The 23,702-nt window shown below is 40.5% G+C and overlaps 1 protein-coding gene and 1 long non-coding RNA gene across 2 annotated transcripts in view; one reads left to right on the top strand and one right to left on the bottom strand.

Annotated features, from left to right (window-relative positions):
- Positions 1 to 10,676, bottom strand: part of AKAP12 (A-kinase anchoring protein 12) — a 132,884-nt gene extending 122,208 nt beyond the window's left edge. Inside the window, exon 1 of the mRNA XM_073337656.1 lies at positions 10,200 to 10,676. Within this exon, the coding sequence (XP_073193757.1) occupies positions 10,200 to 10,568 (369 nt within the window). The 5' untranslated portion in view covers positions 10,569 to 10,676. The remainder of the gene's footprint in view (positions 1 to 10,199) is intronic.
- Positions 9,536 to 11,032, top strand: LOC140909120 (uncharacterized). Its single transcript, XR_012158089.1, has 2 exons — positions 9,536 to 9,800; positions 10,893 to 11,032. It is a non-coding gene; the product is annotated as an uncharacterized lncRNA (long non-coding RNA).
- Positions 11,033 to 23,702: the final 12,670 nt, after the last annotated feature.

Raw genomic sequence — 23,702 nt, 5'->3', positions numbered from 1 at the left:
ATACTAGTAATTTGTAACCGGGGCCTAATTATTGCTTCTTTCTTCTGGGAAATATAAGATTGTATAGCAATTCCAATGGAGATGACAAACTGATCTTGCATATCCAATGTACTCAGTTTTTTTCAGTCCTGTATTTTCACACACACACACACACACACAGAGTGTGTCTTTTTTCCCCAGTTGAGTACCATTCTATAGAACATGCTAGATTTATTTTTTTGCATAGTAGTAACTTTATTTTTAAAAAGACACCAAAAGAAATTAATCATTTCTATACTGGCTAAGAGTTCTCAATCCTTTTATTTTGTAAATAATAGAAAGAAGTGAATTACCATTCCTCTTAATTTATTATTTAGCAAAAGCAGAATAAAACCAGAGTAACCTATTACAGATTTTCCTGTTTCATGGTAAAAATCCCTAGAGGTTGATAAAGTTTATTCAATCCCCAATTAGATTTATAGTTTAGTCTCATAGATTAGAGATAATAGCAGGCTTCAAGGATCACAAGAACTTTTTGAGGAACTTTTATTCACTAAAGCAAAGCTTTATTAAACCATGACCTACATCCAAGAGCACTTAAGCATTCCTTGCATTCCTCCCCATCATGGAAAGTCTGTTTATCAGGCACAGCTACACAAATGGCTGGGAATCTCTAGCCACACTTTCAGCACAGATTCAAGAAAATTATCCTGGTCTTTTGTCTAATAACAGTGATTCTCCACATAGAACAGAAGGCTCTTTCGTTCTGATTCAAGAAGTGCATATGTACTAAAGTTTACAATGAGCACCCATCTTCATTTCAGCAAAATACAGCTTACAAGTAACTACACTGTGTCCATTTACTATATGTAAAGACACCACATGGTCCCATATCCTGGCTCCGACGAGAGTTTTTAGATGTAAATTCAGGTGTCATCTTCTCAAAGAAAGATATTCAAAACAAACAGAAAAATCCCTGTCCAAGAAAAATATAGTTTAAACAAGGATCTATTAGGTAAGCCTTGAAAAAACTTCCACTATTGCTAGCATTAGTTCAACCCACCAGTGTTAAGAACATTGGGAGCCCTAGAATAAATCACCAGCATTTTAAGTATCATGTCCATTTGACTTGCTCCAAGTAGTTTTAGATGACACATTGCTGAAAATAATTTTAGCAGCTGCTGGTCCATCCATACTAGGGCTTCCAGTGTTGCTAATAGTAGTGAAGTTGAACCAGTGTTAGGATGGGAAGGAATTTTTTTGCAAAGCTTCCTTAATATAGATATCGCTTTAAAGCCCATCCTTCCAAAGGGGGACACGACATTCTTAGATCCACTGATGGGTGCTGGGCAAGAATTGTAGGTTTGAAGGCCTCAAGAGAGGTAGTGAGAATGAAGGGTAGAAAAAAGATTACTGTATATACTTGTTCATAAGCCGAATATTTTTGGTAAAAAAGTGAAGCATCAAAGAGCGGGGATCAGCTTATAAACGGGTCTACACCAAAATTTGATTATTTTAAACTCTATGGAATTATTGAACAGCAAACCACGTCCACTGGGAGCTGAGGGGCTCCATGCCTGTGAACGCTCCAGGTAAACAAAATGTCCAGACCGCTAGCAGCTTACCCTAATGGGCCAGGAGCCAAAGTTTGCTAACCCCTGAAATATATGAAAGGGTCATACAGGTTTTGCTATTTTAACCTATCCATCTGGGTGGGTCGGCTTACAAACAAGCGGCCTAATGAATGAGTATATATGGTAATTCTCGGTGTATAGGCTTGGTAAAGACAGAGGCCTCTTAACACAGCCTCTGGATTCTTTCACTGGGTGAAGGGGAGTCCTCTGTCAAACACCTTCAGAGGGAGAAGAGCTCTTGTTCAAATTGCTTTGGTTTCACACATCTCTATAAAATACCAGCAGAAACAGTTATTACCTAGCACAGAAGACATAGTGGGGGGAAAAATAGCAATGACACAGTATCATAACTCCACCCACAATTCCAGGTTAGCCAACATAGCCAAGGGGTAGTAAACTAGATTCTGTTTCTTCCCGCACATAAGGAGGACCTATTATTTACATCAATGCAAAGCCAATGAAGGAACTTGGAACTATGAAGGTTATATCTCCCTTTTATGAGTAGACAGAGAGAGAAAGATTATTAGGGACAGGGCAATTTGTGCGGGATTTAGAAAGTGATCTTCAAGCTGAGAACTATCACTCAGAGCAAAGGCTGCTTAGATTATACTTGAGGGTCCCTAAAAGAGGAATTCCTAGAGCAGACACTCTCTTTTCTCTTCCATGTCTTTCCTTGGAGGTGGCTACGGGTGCCCAAATGGGAGGGGGTTTGTGCATGTTATTTTCATAGTTGTAACAGCAATGGCAAATTATTTACTATGTACAAGTCAGTATTCTTTTTGTTCTTTTCTCTATTGGCTGTCACTTTTTCTTGCCTTCATTTTATTTATTTATTTATTTATTTATTTTTGGTAGGGTGGATGAGGAAGTCAACTACTATAATATACCCAGAAAACAAGGGCTCAAAATGAGAAAGCAATATTGTGAAATTAAAAAACACAGCCTTAGGGAGTGACTGCTGGAGATATAAGCCTCCTTACCTATCAAGTGGGTAAGGGCATCTGATGAGGGTACATTACCAATGTGTGCTGATGGAAAGCCCAGCACAAATGCAATGATGCCAAAGGAATGGTGTTGATAGGTAGAGTTTACAGGGCTGGAGGTTACAGAAACAAATCTCTTTCCTTGTTAACTGACTGGTCCTGTTCCAGAATCAGTGATGACTATAAATATGGAACCTATAATACCATTTTTCCTTAATCACTTTTCAGATCAGAACCTTAAAAGACAAACTGAAAAAGAATTTTTTAAAGTTAGATTTGTGCTCCCGCTTGTTTTTGTTTGTTTTGGGGTTGTTTTTTTTTATGATGTAGAGCAAAGACCTAGGGGAGGAGAGGACCTGGCCTTATTTTTGTTACTTAATAATTATTTTCCTTGTTTTTCACCACTAGGAATTTTGCTGGAGGACCTCTCTGGAGCTCAGGAATGTTTACGGGATTTCTTACAACTTAGCTGAAGGGGCAGAGGTCCAGAACCTTGAAGGGTCAGGATGCTGAGCCTTTGACAAGCACATCTTTTCTCCAAAATAGAAAAAATATCACTCCAAAAACCACTCTGTCTACTATGTATAAATATTAAAGAGTCAGTAGCTCAGGCAGTGAGAATGACTCTATAGCCCAGTGATTAAGGCAATGACCTGGGAAATGGGAGACCCAGAATCCAGTTCCCCTGCTCCAATCACTCTTTAATTATTTATCCAAACAGGAAGAGCTTCAACAGGAGAGACTGAAAGAGAAATGCATCAGAATATCACAAAACTCAGTGATTAGAACTCCTGAGAGGTGGGAGACCCCCTTCAAATTCTTTTTCCCCCTTCAGCAGAGGGGGGAATTGAAAGTGGTCCCAGGTGAGTGCTCTAATCACTGAGCTGAAAGTTATAAGGTGGGCACTACCACCAACCCCTGCACCTGCTGTTTTCTGTGGCTAGCGTGCTGGCTTTTGCAAAATTGCATTTTAGGTGCTTCGCTCTCTCCCCTGCATTGGATAGGGAGCCTAAGTGCCTAACTAAGGCTTTGTAGATTCCATTGTTGTTCCAGTGATTTTCTAGAAGACTAAGAGTTATGTGTTGCAATGCTCGGGGAAGAGGCCGAGAAGAAATGTTCACTGTGGAGGAAAATAACTTTCAATTTCTGGCATAAAAATACATCCATTCATAAGTCATAACTCTGTTAGTGACATCACAATAATTTAAATGTCAAACACAGAATCATTATTTCACTGCAAAATCAAGAACAACAAGTTTTGATTAAGGACTTTATCTCACATACAAAACAATTTCACTTCACTTACACCAGTGGCATACAGAGCAATAGTAGACGAGTACAACTTTTTTTCTAAGGCCACTGTAGTGTTAAAATTCCTTTTTTAAAATAATTTAATCTCCGAATCAATGGGGAGTTTTGTGTATCTTCTGGGTAACAGACCCGTATAAGCTATCTCCTCAGATGGTATAAATCAGTGTAGTTCCATTGACTTCAGTGAAACCATAATGATTTACATCTGTTGAGGATCTGGTCCTTTAGGGCTTGCCCTTAGTAGAAAAGTGCACCTGTTTAACTAAATCAATTTTAAAAAAACTAATCTAACACAGACACACTTAAGCTAAATTGATATAAGCAAAGGTTAAAACCATTTAAGTGAGTCTACGTTAGGAGCTTGCATCAGTTTAACTAGATCAGTTTTTAAATCTATTTATAGTTAAACTTGCATACTTTTCCAGTACATACAGCATCTTAAGTTTCCAGTCTTTTCAGTAACTTTATTTTCATACTTTTCAGAAGTGAAGGGAATAGAACACCCCATGAAGTTCACTTAAGTTTTGTCCTTCTTTCTTCTTGAAAGAATCAAAATATACTGTTCATAAAAATAAGATATACTCTGTAGATAGAAAATATACATAGGTATGATTATCTTATCTTCAGATAATATATTCTTAGTTTAAAATTTCCAAAAAGTTCCATTACTACTCAACAGGCTGAAGAATTGTTTACATAATTCTATTCTTACTCTTTTTGGCCTCTCCCACTTGAGTGCCTCACATAAATCAATAGTTTTATAAGTCTATACCACAAAGAATCCTACTTCATCAAAAAAAAATTCTGTAGATGTTTGATAACTAAGAAAATGAAGAGAAACGAAAATACACTTTTCTTTCAAACACAGTTTAATTGCCTTGCAGAGAAATTACTGTGCACTCACATGGAAGATATAAAGAGAGTGTAGCTTGAATTTCAAGAGCAACACAGTGACCCTTTTAGGCCCAAGGAAACTGTTGCAATCCCCATTCTTTACACTCCATATCACCAAGATTAGTTGAGATTACTAGACTAAATTTTAAACAAGACCTATATTTTCACATGCATTCTATCTCTTTACTACATAAATTGTCAGAAAACACAGTTCAAATACAGAAGCCAATATATGTAATAGATTTATAACAGGCTTCACTCAAACCTTCTGATATTATACTGATCTGTTTAATAGGATTCCTAATAACCAAAGATAATCCTATTGGTTTTACTTCATTGGTATTTATACAGCAGTTTGCATGAATGCTACTGTCTGGTTAGCTGATGAAGGTCCTGAAAACCATGTAATTCTCCTAGCCAATGTACATTTGGACTATACAGCCACAGTCAGCCAAATCACTATGACACGTTCATACAGTTGGGTATTTTTAATTAAGCATTTATTTAACAATAGTTACATTTTAAATGGTAAGTTCTAAATTTTAATTTTGAAGTGGTATCAAAACAAATACTATAATGTGTGAAATTTAAAATCTCTTTGAGTGTCTCCCCCTCCCACATCTAACAGATAATTGGATTAAGTAATGCACTCTGCAAGGCACTACATATAAAGACCACTGGTGAAAAGTGAAATGGCTCATTTTGTTAGTGGGATTGACCATACAGAGCACATTACACAAGTACTCTAACAAACATTGCTCTGTACCTCTGCCACAACTGAGGTTTGGTCTAGACTTAAGAGTTAGGTCAACACAGCTACATTGGTCAGGGGTGTAAATAAATCACAGCCCTGAGTGATGCAACTATGCTGACCTAACCTCCAGTATAGATGTAGTATGTCAGTGGAAGAATGCTTCACAGTTTACAGTGTTGGTACCAGAATATGAGAAAGACAAGGTGGGTGAGATACTATCTTTTATTGGACTAACTTCTCTTGGTGCAAGAGACAAGTTTTCACCAACAGAAGGTGGTCCAATAAAAGATATTGTCTCTCCAGCAGCTAACTTCATTTGTGGAGGTGGTGTTCTTACACCAACAACAAAAAAACTTTTGTCAGTGCAGGCTGCATCTACACTAAGCAATTATGCAAGCATAGCTACACCAGTATAGTCTCCATAGTGTAGATGTACCATGAAACTAGCAAAGGTATTCTTGCCAATAGCACCTAGATATGAGTGTTCCAGAGGCTGATCTTTCATGGTGGAAAGTCTTTGACTTTAGAATTCACCTCCCAACTTGGTCCAACAGAGCAAGAGTTTTGTTAAATGTGAGGTGCAAAGGTTCACTTTGACCTTGTCTACACTAGGGGTACATCAATACTTCAACGACAGGTGTGTTCTTAACTCAGTTTAGCTAATAGTTTAAAATAGCAGTGAAGACGTGGCAACTCAGCTTTCAACTCAGATGAGCAGTTTGAGTTCAACCTCAGATTTCCTCTATAGGCTTTTACTTGCACTGCTAACATGAGTTAAAAGCTGAGTTAACAGGTCTTCCCCAATATATTAATGCAAGATGGCTAATGTGAGTTAAGGATACACCTTTAAATATATATATATATCCTTTAGGTGTATCCTTTAAATATACATATTTTAGTGTAGACATATTCTAGGCAATATATGGGTGGGGGAACCAAGGCAATCACAAGATTGTCAGTACCAGTGTGTCATAGGGTAAAATTCTGAACCTATTAAAGTCAATGGCAAAACTAACACAAGACGTTAACTTTGCCTAATTGTGATTTAGTGATCTAAACGAGGCATAAGTCATGGGCACGTGGTTCTGTAAGTGAAATTATAAAACAGAACAATGGATAATAGTTGGACTTCAAAAGAGAACTCACTGTTGATGATCACATTATGCCACTTGGCAGTAGTAGTGGGATTCAAAGAATAAACAGCAAGAAAACATACTACTGCCAAAAAACTAAGATGAGCAATACCACTGGCAGCAGATTCTTTTTAAAAACCCGCTACTGCTAAGGAGGTGGAGGGGAAGGAAAGGAGGAGGGAAAAAGGGAAGGAAGTCTTTGGGAATTTTAAAAACTCTTTCCTCATACACATAGTGTAGCATGTTTATTTGATACATCTACAGGCTAGTATGTAGTCATAGTTGCAAAATTTTGGATGCTACAGACAATAAAAGGTTTTGTTTTTGATTGTCTATGCTGTCAAACATTTTGCAACTATAACTCTATACTATCCTGCAGATGTACTGTATCAAATAAACACAGTAACAATGGAACTATTGACTTTGGCAGATTAATATTTTATAGTTACATTTAAAATACTTCAAAATTGTCCCCATAGATTCCTACATTCATCAACAAATATATGCAAACCATGGATGTGATAAGACACAAAATAAATATCTATTGGCTGATGAATGCATCCACTATCATGTTACTACTTACTTGACGGGACAAAAATCTTACTGAAGACCTGAGTGATTATATTTGCATTAATTATTAATTCTTCAATTATAATTCTAACATTTGAAAACAATATAATGGTTTTGTACTCATGTTCTGGCTGAATTGCACTGCTGAAGATTATTATATTAGCATATTGTGAAAACTGATATCCTGTGGTGCCTGCAACAATACACCCAACCCAGAATATGAATGTGGCACTCTCTAGAAATGAGCAAGATAAATGTTTATCTAGTACAGGACCAGACTAAATTCTGACAAAGTATGACTTAATGTTCTGGGTCATTTTAAGTGTTGGAAGAACTAAAATAAAACCTCTGTCAGATTTTGAAATAATATTGTGCCCTAACCAGGATCTCAGAGTTGACTGTCCAAGTGCTTTGCCCTGTAATTGACCTGCCAAGTCTCACTCAATTTGGATTAGTTTTAAAAGTTTGCAAAACTTCAGTTGATGTGTTTCAATAAAAACACTCAAAAAGATCGTTCCTTTAAAGTTGTCACATTAGCAGCTCTTCAGTAAACAAATTAGCTCTCTAGTAGTTATGAATTTTTAAACAGTAAAAGAGGTTGTAACCAAAAGGAAATACAAGCATAATAGTCTGGTAATTTCCCAGTTTGAAAGGGTTGAATGGAATGAATATGAAAAAAATGCTCTATGCATTTATATACTACTTTGCTGTAGTATTCTGTATATTGTACAAAAGTGTACACTATTATATTGTAACAAGCACAGAACAAGATGTTGTAGGTGAGATTTTTAGTGGAGTGAGGTTACAAAAGGGAACAAAGATAAACCTCATGAAAAAAAATCTTCCATCAGGCTATGGAAAACAAAGCAAGACAAAGCTGTTAAATTATACCCAAATTAAATTTTGAAAAAATAGTATTTTACAGAGATGAAACTATTATCAATAAAACAAAACTATTATTAATAAAAACAGTTAAAAGTATAAAGGAAGATTCCTTTTTCACAGCTTTTTCTAGATGACGACAAGATTAATTCTTTTAATTAGAAAGAATTTTTTCTTAAGGAGAAAAAAGGATAAAAACAATTTTTAAAAATATATGTAAAGTTACTTTTCGGTAGCCCTGGGCCCTCCACAAAAAGGGCATTACCTAGATTACCTAAAATTATTTTATCCCGTCTTTATTCTGATAATTGGATTTATATGATTATGAATTTTATGTCCCTTCTTAGATATTAACATTATCTTGACTGTGAAACATATTTTTCACATAATTTGAAAAGATACTGTCTTGACCTTCTCAGGATTTTTTTCCTCTCCAGAGTAAAGTAATGTTGTCTTCAATCACCTTTGTCAGATATTTCAGAAATATTTAGTGATTTCTGCCATTAATGTCAACCAAAAAGATTCACAACAATCATCTTGCCTGCAAATTTTTGGCTTCTGAATACCAAACTACTGTTGCTAAATACCACAATATCTTACAAACTAACATTGATTTTAAAGCTATTAAAGACTAATGTGCACTAGTGAATCTGTCAAAACATGCAAACAAGATCTCCTGGAGGCCAGGAACTATGGAAAATTGTAGCTGAAAGTTAAAATCAGAATCGCAAGGTCAAGGAAACCAAGCCACAACCAGTTCTCAAGCTTTCACACCCACACATTAGATTAAAAGAATTTTTGAATGCTCATACTTTAAAGACCCCAGTTCTGAAGAACGGGAAAAGTTGGATAACTTCTGCATAAATATGTACTGTTTCCCCTCTGTTATATGGAACAATCTAAAAACTAAGCTAATGTTATGAAAACATCCTTGATGCACATAATTTCCCTCTTGCCCCCAACATCCTTTCAACCAAGAGAGTGTTCCAGCACAGGGAAAATGTAGTCGTTCAAAATTTATTGTAAACAGCAAACACATTAAAATAATTTCTTGCAGTTCTCCAACACATCTATTAAGACACTTAAATTCTCATCTGTGCTGGTTCGCCCTTAGCTAATTACTACATTTTGCCTGTGGGAATACATTAAGGATTATGGAAACTACCCCTAGGGACTAACTACTATGGCCAACTTTGTTTTTCGTTTAAAAATTGTACATGTTGCACACATGTATGACACCATATGAGAATCCCCAACGGGGTGTTTACTCAGCACCGATGCTGTCATAACATAGGGGAGGCAGGGAGAGCTGCTGTCGAGTTTGAGCAACTTGTCAAAGCAGGAGAGCCTGGAAAAGCCATAGATGTACTGGTTTTCTTTCGCCCAGACCAGAGGCGCCTCCCACCTGCATCCTCTGTGGGGAGGAGAGGAGACTGCAGAGAGCAGCAGCACGAGCACGGGGTACCACGTCGAGCTGACTGCAGGAGCGCACCGCCGTCAGGCGGCTCTAGCCCCGGGTACTGGGTGGGGTCTCCCCCCAAGCACACACATACGCAGGGGCTGAAGAAGGGTGGGTCTGTGGTAACCCCTCCCCGCGAGAGGCTGCCCCGCGGGCTGAGCGGAGCCAGCAGATGCAATGGGATGTAGCTAGCGTCCGAAGGTGAGCGAGGCGCTTGCCAGGGGCAGTGCAGGAGAGGGCCCCGCCCGAGTTTACCAGCCGACTCGGGGAGGAGGGGGACTCCCGCCCCTGGCCCCCTTGGCGGCCCGCAGCAGGCGCGGGGCTGTCCGCCGGGGGGCGGGGGAAGTTTAAGGACGGCGGCCGAGGCCACCGCTTGCGCAGTTCCCCGCCCAAGAGCGCTGCGGGCAAAGCGCCGCGCCGCGCACTACACTTGGCCGCCCCGACACGCGGGAGGGGCAGGTGCTGGAGGCAGGTGTTCAGCCGCGGGCGGGAAGTTTGCCCCGGCGGGTGGGTCTAAGGGGGAAATGCCTCCTCCTCCTCTCCCTTCCCCCCCCCAGAGGGCTCAGCCCTGCGCCGCCTTGCAGGGGACGAGGCTGGTACCTTGGCGGGGTCCTCGGGCTCTTCAAGCGGCGCCGCCGCCGCCTCCGGACTGGCGGGCTCGGACTCCACTGCTGCAGTGGGCGCGTCCTGCGGACTCGGCTGCTCCGCCGAGCTGCCCGCGCCCATGTCGGTGCGTGCGGCTGCGGCGCTCCCGGCGCCCCGCTTCTGTCCGCTCGCCCCCGCGGGAGCCCGCTCAGCACCGGTAACAATGGGGATGTCCGCCCGGCCAGTCCCCGGCGGGCTCCGGCCGCTCCTGCTCAGGGTGACTCCAGCCTGCGAATGAAGGAGCCAGCCCAGCTTCCTGCCAACTCCTTTAAAAAAAATCACCTCCTCCCTTGTCCCCCCGCCCGTCTCTCCCGCTGGCTCCATCACATGAGCAGAGCCCCGGACACGCCTTGCAGCATCCACTCTGGCTGATAAGGAGGACAAGACCCAGCCGTGGCCGAGCCCCTGCTCCCCAGCGCCGAGGTTAGCCAGGGCTCCTAGGCCATCTCTTCAGTGAGCGGCGAAGGTGGGGGATGCAAGATCCCCCCCTCCCCCATGGCACTGCGGTACTGGGCCTTAATTCCATCCCCCAGAGCAGAAGGAAAGGGGCTGGGGACTGTGCCTGACCTTCGGCTCTCAGCTAAACAAGCATAGAGCTCCCCCTTCCCGCCCCAGTCTCTGACTAAGCCTTTCTTATCTTCCCTCCAGCAAGGACAAGGCAAAGAAAAGGCGGCTGCTCTCTTGGAGGCATAAGCTAGCGGGGCACTGAATTTATGGTGCAAGAAGATCAGGACCAGCTTGATGCAGTCAAGCCCACTGAGACATTAATAAATTGTGATCCTAGCAGATGATTTGTTTTTTTATGTTTGTGTTGCAATGTACCCATCCAGGAGCAGGGCCCCAGCTGAGCTAGGATGTGTGCAATCACATATGAAGACATGGTTCCTGCCCCAAAGGGCTTACAATCTAAGAGCCCCTTGAACTATGCTGCATCAGGCCTGCTCATTAAATAGCTGAGAGACTACCAAAGAAAATGTAGGTGCTGGAAGATTAATTGCACAGTGGTAGCACTGTTAGCTCAGCAGACACTACTGATATGATGCTGGTAAGGCTGTCTTTCAGATGGGACTTCAAAGGGAGACCTTGTTCACTTGCAGATGTAAAAGATCCCCTAGTACTTTTCATAATGTAGGAACTGACACTTGAGATGTGTTGACTGAATTCCAATTAGAGTAATTATATATATATAGGTTTCAGAGTAACAGCGGTGTTAGTCTGTATTCGCAAAAAGAAAAGGAGTACTTGTGGCACCTTAGAGACTAAACAATTTATTTAAGCATGAGCTTTCGTGAGCTACACACATTTTTCTGAATTTCTGCTGCATTTTCAATTTAAAAAGTACTTCTCCACGTACAATGCTGGAGCATTGTGCTGTTAGCACAGAATGGTTGCTGTGTTCCACCTCATTTCAGCAGTGGGTAAAGTGAAGTGATCTTACTACAATGTTCAGTGACCCATTTTGGTAGCTCTTTGGGGGAAAAAACACCATGTAAGTAAGTGTCAGTTGGAATTTGTAGAGATGACCCTAGCACAATAGGGTCCTGGTCCATGCCTGGGGCTTCTAGGAGTTACAGTAATATAAATTCCAGGTAATTGGAGAGTAAAGTTCAAAGGAGACAAACCTTTCATCGAGGTAGTTTTGGAAAACTTTATTCTCATGGTTTGAAATAAGCTGCAGACATTGAAGGAAGGAAGGAATCCCACATTCATAATGTTTTCAGTAAGACACATAGTCATGATCTTTGCATCTAATTGGCAGTGGATCCCTCTACCATGGGAAAGCTGCTTTTAGTTTGAACCAAGCCCTTCACATTAGAAAAATGAAGGGGTGGGGGAACTGTGGTAGAATAACAGCAATAGAAACCAGTGGCTGCAGTGGGGATTATTCAGTTTCTTATTATCTAAGGAGACAGCGCTATAGCAGTTATTTTTAAAAAGCTACATGCTTGGTCAGGAGTTCCAAACTTCTGCTGATTTTAAAGTGTCAAAGTGAGTTAACAGTTATTGGATAGTAATTAACCTACTCTATACATCCTCATTTGAGAGTTTCAATACATAAACTTAAACATAGGCTATCAAATGGGGGAGTATACAGTAGGTTAACCTCTGATCCTGCATGCTGATCTGCACAGGCCCTTTATAGCCATGTGGAGCCCCACTGAAGCCAGAGGGACTCCCTGTGTTTGCAGAGATCTACCCATGTGGGTCAGCTTGCCGGATCATGCTTTGCGCAGAATAAAGCAGTGTAAATGAAAAGGGACTCCATTTAAAGATAGCCATGATTTGCTTATCTTTTTGAGACCATGGTTTTAAGATTTTTCAGTGAAATAAGACAGTGGTTCTCAAAATGGGGGTCGGGATCCCTCAGGGGGTCGCAAAGTTATTACATGGAGGGTCACAAGCTGTCAGCCTCCACCCCAAACCCTGCTTTGCATCCAGCATTTATAATGGTGTTAAATTTATTAAAAAGTGTTTTTAATTTATAAGAGGGGTCGCACTCAGAGGCTTGCTATGTGAAAGGGGTTGCCAGTACAAAAGTTTGAGAACTACTGAATAAGACAATTTTTTTCTGCTTGCCTCTGCTGAGCTTCTGAAAGGTAAAGCACAGCTTTTTAAAAAAACAGTAAAATTTCTCCTGATATCATGTTGACAAACTGCTGCTTCTTTGAAAGCTAGTAACAAATCCAACAAAGCAAGGTCCCAAACCTTTAGATACAACTTCAGAACAAATATAAACAGATTTTTTTTTTCAGTGCAGAACAGGTTCTCTTGTATTAATTCATGCCAGGTTAAATTGCAGCAGTGAACAAAACAAGGAGCATGGGATTTTCCATCCTGATACTAAACAAACACAACTTTCTTTCCCATGCAACAGCAGCTAGACCAGCATATTAAATACTTAAGCATGCCTTCTTTCAGTATTTTCAAAAAGTATCAATATCAAAGGAGAAAGAATACTTATATTAAAATATACGAGATGGAATCTGCCAAATAGCCTGCTGGATAAACTCACTATTAATGTTATTTATAGAACACAGTAAGTATATGCCCTGTTTTAACATATGAGACAAGGTCCCTCCCCTAAAGAGTTTACAGCCCAACTCACACAAATGATAAACTGAATAAAGTATAAAGTTATTCAGTGTAAAAAGTTAAAAACAATCTTCTTTCAGCTAAATCCTAGCTTAGTCATAAAAACAAGGCATACATTTTTAAAGCTATTTTTATGAGTAAGCTGGTCTCTGAATTAATATGCCCATTAGTCAGTCCTTTTTTTTTAACCACTATGTACAGGATCTCTAATGGCAATTGGAGCAACTGTCACTTTACTGCATCAACACCCATTAGTTAATGATTAAAATCTACATCAGTCTTTTCATTTGAGTTTAATGGAATAAAATAATTGTCTTACATCATCACAAAGGGATCAGCATCTCCTGTTTTCAAACTAAAATCTCTCCACTTCATACCAACATTTATTTCCACATTTGTATATGGTAGCAGGAGTCCATTGTGCTGCTGAGCCGTCAACTGATTCCATTAAGTATTTTTTTTAATTCTCCTTTTTTTTCTGGCCAACAGGAGATTAGTATTGGATCATTTATCATATATAATAGCAACTGTCAAGGGGAAATAACATTGGTGGTGAAATGTGCCATGTAAGAGGACATAAAAATCGGCCACACCTCCTAAAATTTACTTCTAATTTTTTTAACAGCACTTTGTTCCTAATTATTAGCACCACAGTGACTGTGTCACTGTAACAGTGGATTGTCATTTTCCCAAGAATATGAGAGGCTTTTTGGGGAGAGGAGGGCAGGGCACCTATATATTTTTCCTTTTGTTTTAAGTACTTTTCTCAGATTAAATAGCCCATCAGAATGATATGCCCTAGTTTTACAATGCAGGAGGAAGGGGACATTTTATTAAACTAATCTCAACTGTGTTCACAAGTTCTGAAGGGAAAGTAAAAAAAATCTCTTCATCTGATCTGGATTCAACAGAACAGAATTTGGTTTTACAGAGTTGCCTTTCATATTCAAGGTACGTCAAAGTGCTTTACTGCATAATTAAACACTAGCACTGCAGTGACTGTGTAAGGAAACACAGTAGCCACTACATGCCCTTCAATATAACCTTAGACATTAGTACCTGTTTCATCTGAGAGCAATGATTTATTTTACTATTTTCAGGAAGGGTCATGCAAGGAGTCTTTAACTTGTACACAGCAACAAGAAATGGGCAACATGAACCTTGATGTTAAGAGAAACTCAAGTGTAATATATTCTAATTGTTAAATTATTACTTTAAAAATGTCTTAAATATAATGCTAAAGAATAATTAACAAAAAGGAATCTGCTATCTTGACAATTGGATGAGACAAAATGGCTAAAAAGACAGCTTTTTCATTAGAAGTCAGACATACTCAAAATAACTATTAAATATGTAACATTTGATTACTATAATACTGCTCTTAATACTAAATACCATTTTTAAAACATGAGTAACCGGTCTGTTAGTTTTCGTTTATCTATTTACCGTTGATTAAGAATAAAATATGCATGATTAGTAAATAAAAATACTAATTTTTGTTTGCATAAGGATTCAGATGCAATAGCAATAATAATAATACCGTGAAAACTTACAGTGCTTTTACTTTGAAGAGTTCAAAGTACTTTACAAACAGCCTTAACAACTACTCTGTGAGCCAGACAGGTGCTATTTCCATTTCTACTGGTGGTGAAACTGAACTATAAGGAGGCTAATCCCCCTCAAAGTTACACAAGGAGTGAGTGGCAGAGCAGGGACCAGAACTTAGCAATGATCAAGGTCACAACTTTATATTATATAAACACTAATAATTTAGAGAAGAGTGGACAGGATTTGTCTAGCAATAATATCTACATTTTCACTTCACCTGTCTTCCCTGCCTTCCTTTCTCCGTCCGTCTCTTGGTCACTTTTTCTATCGTCTCCTTGGTCTTTCCTCCTCTGAGGATTCTCTTTAACACTTTGCCTTTGTTCTGGTTCCTTTCACTGTAAATTTGCTCCAAGCCTTGCCCCGCCTGCCTGGTTTCCCCTGGGGGAAGGTGGGATCAGGGATCCACAGCCCGCCCCCCGACACACCCTGATCCACCTGCCTCAACTGTACTGGAACCCTCAGCTCTTCAAGAGACGACATTCTGTTGGCCAGTTTTAAAGGGGCCAACATCTGAAAAAGTTTGTCTCCATACAAAACCCTCCAGTGCCAGTCAGAGTGAAAAAGACTGAGAGAGCTACAGTCTGTGATGTGACCATCTTCTAGAGAAGAAACAAGCCCTTACTGTACTATACTATAACTGTGAAGGGTCCACCCTTCTCCCACTAACCCTCCAGAAGTGTCAGCACTGGGGATGATGAGTCCAAGTCTTGGTGTGGGATTTGGATTTAAACTCATATCCCAAAGCATTTCAGAATTAAAATTAATGGGTTTAATGCTCCTATGTGCAAGAAACAAGCCACCTAGCACTCTCGGAGTTTCCTTCAAGGTTTGTTCCCAAGGTAGTTACTGGGAGTCCAGTCCCCAAAACTCACTGAAGTTCCCAAGATGCTGTACTTCCACCTGAACTTTGTGGCAGTCCTTGACAGGATGGCTCCTGTAATCCTGCTCCCAGCACTTCCTTCAGTGTGTGGATGGAGGTGGGGTTCCCCCAGGGTAGAGGGGGAACCTGTGCATGTTAACAGACGGAACAAATGGGAGATGTAACATATACATTCTCAAGCTCTTTATCCTATCCTGTCATCTTTCTGTATTTGAAATACTATACAGAATGGCAGGAGACCAACATTTAGTACAACAAGAATTATTATATATTAAAAAAAACTAGGAGTCCTTGTGGCACCTATTATTTGGGCATAAGCTTTCATGGGATATAAGCCACTTCATCAGATGCATGGAGTGGAAAATACAGTAAGCAGGTATAAATATACAGCACATGAAAACATGGGAGTTACCTTACCAAGTGGGGGGTCAGTGCTAACGAGGCCAATTCAATGTACATGGCAGAGGGGCATTGCTGGCACATGATGGCATATGTCACATTGGTAGATGTGCAGGTGAACGAGCCCTTGATGGTGTGGCTGATGTGGTTGAGTCCTATGAATAGATATGCGGACAGAGTTGGCTACGGGGTTTGTTGCAGTCCTTGCTTACAGACAGCTCCCCAACCTGAAGCAAATATTCACCAGCAACTACACGCCACACAACAGATACACTAACCCAGCAACCAACCTCTGTAACAAACCCCATTGCCAAATCTGTCTGCATATCTATTCAAGGGACACCATTGTGATGGGTTGGATCACAGAAACCTCCTTGGGCTGCCACCTGATGTGTCAAGACTACTTCTGCCCCTGCTTTCCTGCCCTGCCAGCCTGGAACTCCAGCACCTTGTCTTGCTGAGCCAGACACACCAGTCTGCTCCAACACAGACCCAGGGTCTGAACCACTTGCCCCAAAGCTGCAGACTTGACTGAAAGCAGCTTACAGAAGTGTTCCTGTCTTTAACACTCAGATGCCCAACTCCCAATGGGGTCCGAACCCTAAATAAATCAGTTTTACCCTGTATAAAGCATAAACTCATAAATTGTTCACCCTCTATAACACTGATAGAGAGATATGCACAGCTGTTTGCCCCCCTCCCAAGTATTAATACATATTCTAGGTTAATTAATAAGTAAAAAGTGATTTTATTAAATACAGAAAGTATTATTTAAGTTGTTCCAAGTAGTAACAGACAGAACAAAGTGAATTACCAAACAAAATAAAATAAAACCCGCAAGTCTAAGCCTAGTACAGTAATAAAACTGAATACAGATAAAATCCTCACCCAGTAAGCTTCCTTTTACAGACTAGTCTCCTTCTAGTCTGGGTCCAGAAATCACTCACACTCCCTGTAGTTACTGTCCTTTGTTCCGGTTTCTTTCAGGTATCCTTGGGGGTGGAGAGGCTCTCTCTTCAGCCAGCTGAGGACAAAATGGAGGGGTCTCCCAGGGATTTAAATAGACTTTCTCTTGTGGGTGAAGACCCCCTCCTCTCTCCTATGCAAAGTCCAGCTAAAAAATGGAGTTTTGGAGTCACCTGGGCAAGTCACATGTCCATGCATGACTGAGTTCCTTACCAGACAAGCCACATTCCTGGGAAAGCTCAGATGTGGATTGTGTCTCCAAGTTCTTTGTTGGCTTAAGGGCTTCTTGACTGGGCACTTATTGAGAATAGTCTTTTCTCAGGAAGCTGACCAACTGCTTCACTAAAACCTACGTAGAATCAGACAAGTATACAGCCAATATTCATAACTTCGAATACAAAAAATGATACATGCATACAAATAGGATTAATAGATTCAGTAGATCCTAACCTCTACAGAGATATGTTACATGGCCTATGTAGCATAAAACATATTCCAGTTAATTCATATATATACATTCATAAGCATATTTCCATAAAGCCTTATGGGGGGCACAGTCACAATCATCATAGGACTCAACCACATCAGTCACACTGTCATGTGCCAGCAATGCTCCTCTCCCATGTACATTGGCCAAACCAGACAGTCTCTATGCAAAAGAATAAATGGACAAAAATCAGACACTAAGAATTGTAACATTCAAAAACCAGTAGGAGAGTACTTCAATCTCCCTGAAAAAATTAAAGGAGTACTTGTGGCACCTTAGAGACTAACAAATTTATTTGAGCATAAGATGAAGTGAGCTGTAGCTCACGAAAGCTTATGCTCAAATAAATTGGTTAGTCTCTAAGGTGCCACAAGTACTCCTTTTCTTTTTGCGGATACAGACTAACACGGCTGCTACTCTGAAATCAATCTCCCTGGACACTCTATAACAGACTTAAAAGTCATCATTCTTCAACAAAAAGACTTCAAAAACAAACTTCAATGAGAAACTGCAGAACTGGAATTAATTTGCAAACTTGACACCATCAAATTAGGCCTGAATAAAGAATGCAAGTGGCTGGGTCACTACAAAAAATAATTTTCCCTTTGTTGATACTCACACCTTCTTGTCAACTGCTGGGAATGGGCCACATCGACCTTGATTGAATTGGCCTCATTAGCACTACAAAAAGTAATTTTCCCTCTGTTGATGTTCACCCCTTCTTGTCAACCGTTGGGAATGGGCCTCATCCACCCTAACTGAATTGGCCTCATTAGCACTGACCCCCCACTTGGTAAGGCAACTCCCAACTTTTTATGTGCTGTATATTTATACCTGCTTACTGTATTTTCCACTCCATACATCTGATGAAGTGGCTTATATCCCATGAAAGCTTATGCACCAATAAATGTGTTAGTTTCTAAGGTGCCACAAGGACTCCTCGTTGTTTTTACTGATACAGACTAACATGGCTACCTCTCTGAAACCTATTATAATATTGTTATATCTAAGAGAGCCATTTTGTTCTAACTTCCTCTACTCTATCACATATAAACTTTAAAAAAATTACTTTTTCAGCTGTAATTTGTCAGGCGTGTTCTTACTCCAAAGACGAATTTAGAAAATGTGGAGAAAATCCATTCATTTTTTAAAATTATCTGAGCATGAGCAAATGATGGTTTGCATGGTTTAAGAAAATAGCTGTCATATTTTTATGCTTTGATAACTGAAAAAAAGGACTGCATTTTAAAATTTCAGATTTGACCCCTATGGTTCTGAATGAGAAATGCACACTTTGATGAACGTTTGTTGTGAAATAAAGTGAGCACTGCAGTATCTGCTTTATGAATAAAGGCCCTGATCATGCAATTGGAAGCCCTGCACCCACGGAGAACCTCACTGAAGTTGATAAAGCCCTGCCCGTGTGTCACTGATGGTCTGCCTTTACAGTTCTGATTGCAGAATCCGGGTCTTAAAAGTGTTTTTGAGCCAACATCTCGTTTTCTTCTTTCTCGCCACTTCCCTATTCACAGTCAGCCTTCTTTTATAGCCTTCTTCCAAAATTCATGATTGTATGCCTTGCTGACATACAAATTGCTCTCTCTTTTGATCCTATAACTATTGCCTCAGAAATCATTTGGAGTGAAACCACGGTCTTTTCCCCCCACAACAACAATTATTTGATTCCATGTTTTAATTTACTGTAATCATTTTTCCCCTTCAAACTAACCTCTTCTTCCTGATTTTAGGTGGGTATGCCCTTCAGTCATCCTAACAGTGATGTCAGGGGCCAGAATCACTTCCCATGGTAGATATAGGTGTTGTAATTTAGATGTAGCAGCTTTTGTTGCTGAAACAGTTTGGACTCATACAATCTTTTACCATCAACCTCTCTTCTTCCAAGACTGCAGATCAAGGAAGCTGTTGTGGGAGTTAGAGAGGAGAAGAGTGTCAATTCTCTGTCTGATGGGGCAGGCTGATGGCATCAGGTGCACTGCCAATGATAGAGGGAAGTGTGCTGCTGAACTTTAAAGGCCACTTTCCAGTGAAACATGCTGACAGGACAGGAGATGGCTTCCAATGACAAATCAGCAAGGAGAAACAGGAGGGCAGCCCCTTCTAGATGTTTGTCAGCACACATCCAACCCTGGGACTCACAACTCACTCCCCAAATGCACACACAACATGCATCAAAATAAACCACACAGGAACATTAGGCAGGGAGAGGGGTTGGAGAAGGGTGTCTGAACCATTGAATGCTTGAATCCCTGTGACATCATAGGTGCTGACTCCATGGGTGCTCCAGCCCTGGAGCACCCACGGGGAAAAATTGGTGGGCAGCCAAGCTCCCTGCCCCGCCCCAGCTCACCTCACCTCCGCCTCCTCCCCTGAGTGTGCCACATCCCTGCTTCTCCTCCCAGCGCTTGCTGCTGCAAATCAGTTGTTTCATGACATAACAAGCTGTGGGAGGGAGGGGGGAGAAGCAGGAACGGGTGCGCTCAGGGGAGGAGGCAGGGAAGAGGCGGGGCCGGGGCGGAGATTTGGGAAAGGAGTCCAATGGGGCAGGGTGGAGTCGGGGCAGGGCTGGGGGTGAAGGGGGTCGAGAACCGGCGCCAGGAGTTGTTGGTGCCTATGTGTGACATAACTTAGTTCTAATATACTGCAAAGAACCCAGAGCCTTTGATAAGAGAGATGCTGAATCCTTGTTTTAACTGTCAGGCACTAAGATATTCTAAGTAGATACTGCACAACATGATGGATATTAATAGTGTAGACTGGGCCTAATCTGAGTTCTTTAGTGCACAAGTCTGAAACAAAATTCTGAAATAAGTGGCACTGTTCTTGTAGGAAGGTACTAATAAATGTGAGTACGTGGGTGGGGGCAGAATTGGGCCCTTAATTATTATTAACAAAATGCACAGACTACCTTCTTCTGTGATTTAATCACTGTTTTCCAAGGTACTTTTTGCTTCCCCCTCTTACCAGGGAATCTCATTCTCTAAGTTCTCCCTTGCACTATGCCTTGTGCAGCTGTTTACACAAGGTGTAAAGGTGCAAGGTGGGCGTAAAACACCACCATTCTAATCTGGCACTGCCATACATCCAAATTGTGCAGGTGATGACTCCTGTAGGTGCAATGTAATGGAAAATCAGACCTTCCTGTTCAAATTTAGGATCATAGAAGCTAGACGGGGGAGAAAGACCTGTTAGTTCATTAAGTCTAAGAACATATCAATATCCAATTAATACAACACTTACCTACTCCCAAACAGCTGTGACACCAGTGACGGTGGAGCTGGCAGACCTTGTTTCCCTGCCTGCTTCTGTTGGTCACACTCTGTCCTCAAACTCCACTGGGGGTGGAGGAGCTGGAAGACGCTATTCCCCCACCTGCTGCTGCTTTCTCTCCATCCTCTGCTGCTCTTTACAGCTGTCAGAGAGCTCTCCAGCCTGATTGCCACGATGGCCCATCACGATGTCAGCAGGGTCTCCCTCAGTCCATTGGGAGTTCCTGCACCACTGAAGTCAATAACAAAGCTCCCATTCATTTCAGTGATGCAGGATCAGGCCCCAGAGGTCAGCAGCATATTTTAAAGGGAGATGCTTTATATGCATTAACCTGCTACATTCTAATTGGTGGGACATTACACAAGACCTTGTCAGGGAAATTGGAAGTGAAAGAGTTGCTTTCACATTGCATGGGCTATTGTAAATATGGCATTTTCTAACTTTTTAATTCCTGATTTTGCAATCTAAACAACAATTTTTAACATAGATTATTTGTATGCAATTTATTTTGCATTGAAATTAATAACAGTAAATTTTCCCGATTGTTTCTCTTAGTAATGACCTTTTTCCATGGACGATGTTGCGGACGGCTCACATAACAAGCCATGACATAACAGATCCTTCAGTCATCATTCAAGGAAGTAATTCTTACTCATACATGTAAGAGTTTCAGGACTGGGCCATTGTATGGAAGAGGAGTCTCCTTAATGTGGATCAGATTGTGCTCCTTTTCCATAAAACCAGATAACACCACATGATGCTCAAATCCTTATATGTCTCTACCTTTGACCTGCCTTCTCTAAACACTACTGTCTGTCCCCACATTTCAGATGGGACAATTTATCCTAAATGTAATGGACTCTATGTTCTGTCTGCCCTGCCCTAACAAAACAGAAAGTACTATCCCCTTGGCAAGCTCTTCCATGACTCTCTTTACTAAAGGACACTCTGTGAGACAACACTCCAAAGCTTCCATCACCCTGGACAAAAACAATTTTGTGAATAAAAATAAGGCTAAAACCCCAGTCTTTCTGCCTTTCTTATTTCAGCTATAATCCCTTAGTGAGGTCGTTTAAACCAAATAAAATAATTCAAGGTTTACTTACAAATTACCTAATTTATTTCTCACCCCTTGCTACTTGAATATTTAAAATATCTTAAATGGAGCTGAGGATCTTGCCATAAGTAGACATATACGTTTTCCACATTATTTGATTTTCTTAAAGGCCTTGGATCTTTGCATTTTTGTTCCAACATATGGCTTCTCTGTCTTGAATAACGCTAATCTCCTCATATCTGTGTTGATATATATGGCAAAGCAGATTTTAAGTGGAGCAGTCTCACTTTAGGTGCCAACAGAGAGAAATAAACTATACACAACATAATTACTTAATAAAAGTCTTTTAGGTGAGGAAGCAGATGTTCAGTTTTGTGAATAATGAAATTTTTGAGTGATATACAGGAATTGGAGTAGAGGTGTATAATAAATGGTCAAAAAGATAAATAAAGGCAGGGGTATCAAATACTATAATACAGAAGATCAGAGAAATAATAATTAAAGTACAATCCACACTGTAAGCTCTATTATGTTCAAATTACCCATGTGTCAGAAGACTCCCATGGAAGGGTTCACGTAGCTCTGCCACACAACTGAAAACAAATTTTTAGAGCTTATAGTGTAGATATAAACTCTTCTATAGCATGATATTTTTCTTAACCTGGTTTAAAAGTTAGGGTATTGCAGACAGGGACGTATCCACACAAGCTTTTTTTTCCTAAGAGTTTCACCTGTGCAACTCCACCAGTAGTAGCAATGGTGATAGCACTATTGTAAACAAGACAAACCACTGACTGCATTTGAAGCACCAGGTCATCTAGGCTGTTTATGAGCAAGGTTAGGTGACACTGGCCCAGATCCTTAAAGGTATTTAGGCTCTCAACGCCCATTGAAATCAGTGGAAGTGAGAAGCCTAAATACGTTTGAGAATCAGGGTCACTGTGCTTAAAGCTCCTGCAGCTGCCTGAAGCCCTATCTACACTGATGGTATACACAGTGAACCTGCACTGGTGGTATTGACACTGGAATATTTTTGGCAGAAAAGTCTGATGTAGTTATAACATATAAGTGCCCCCTAGAAAGGTGAAGTTGCAATGGAGCAGACCATGGATGTGGATTCAGACTATAGAGATCATCTGCTGTCATAACCAACTATCCGTTAGCTTTGGGTGCATGCAGACATTGCCAGTTGTGGTAAGAAATCACCCAGTGCTGTGAGAAACAAACATGCACCTAGGAAGTTGATAAGGTGTCTGTCAATCGAAGAAAAAATGCTGAGAAGCAGAATTTAAATGCGTAAATGGAAGAAAGTGAAGAAAAATAAAAGATCTGATTGTAGCCAACACTCTCCAAGACCATGTGAAGGATATGATTGGAAAGGAATAAAATTGGAGAACAAGATGTGAGAAAATCATCCATTAGTTCATTGTATCTAACTACCGCAGACAAATTTCAGAGGTTTTAAAAAACAAAATTTAATTCATTTCAGCTTCTGAAGTGTTCAAGAGAAGAGACATATTACTGAATAAATCATTCTGACTATAAGTGTGCAATTTAAAGAGAAGTATTAGCTGAATTTCAGGCCTGAATGGAAGTTTCCTTTGGTAGAGGCTGTACATTTGAATAACTGATGTGCCATCTTGTAAACATCTCTACGCTATGCGAGTTTTCAGATGACAT

Source organism: Lepidochelys kempii, chromosome 3 (genome assembly GCF_965140265.1).
Source record: "Lepidochelys kempii isolate rLepKem1 chromosome 3, rLepKem1.hap2, whole genome shotgun sequence".
NCBI classification, from domain to species: Eukaryota; Metazoa; Chordata; order Testudines; family Cheloniidae; genus Lepidochelys; species Lepidochelys kempii.
This window is presented reverse-complemented; position numbering and strand designations above follow the sequence as displayed.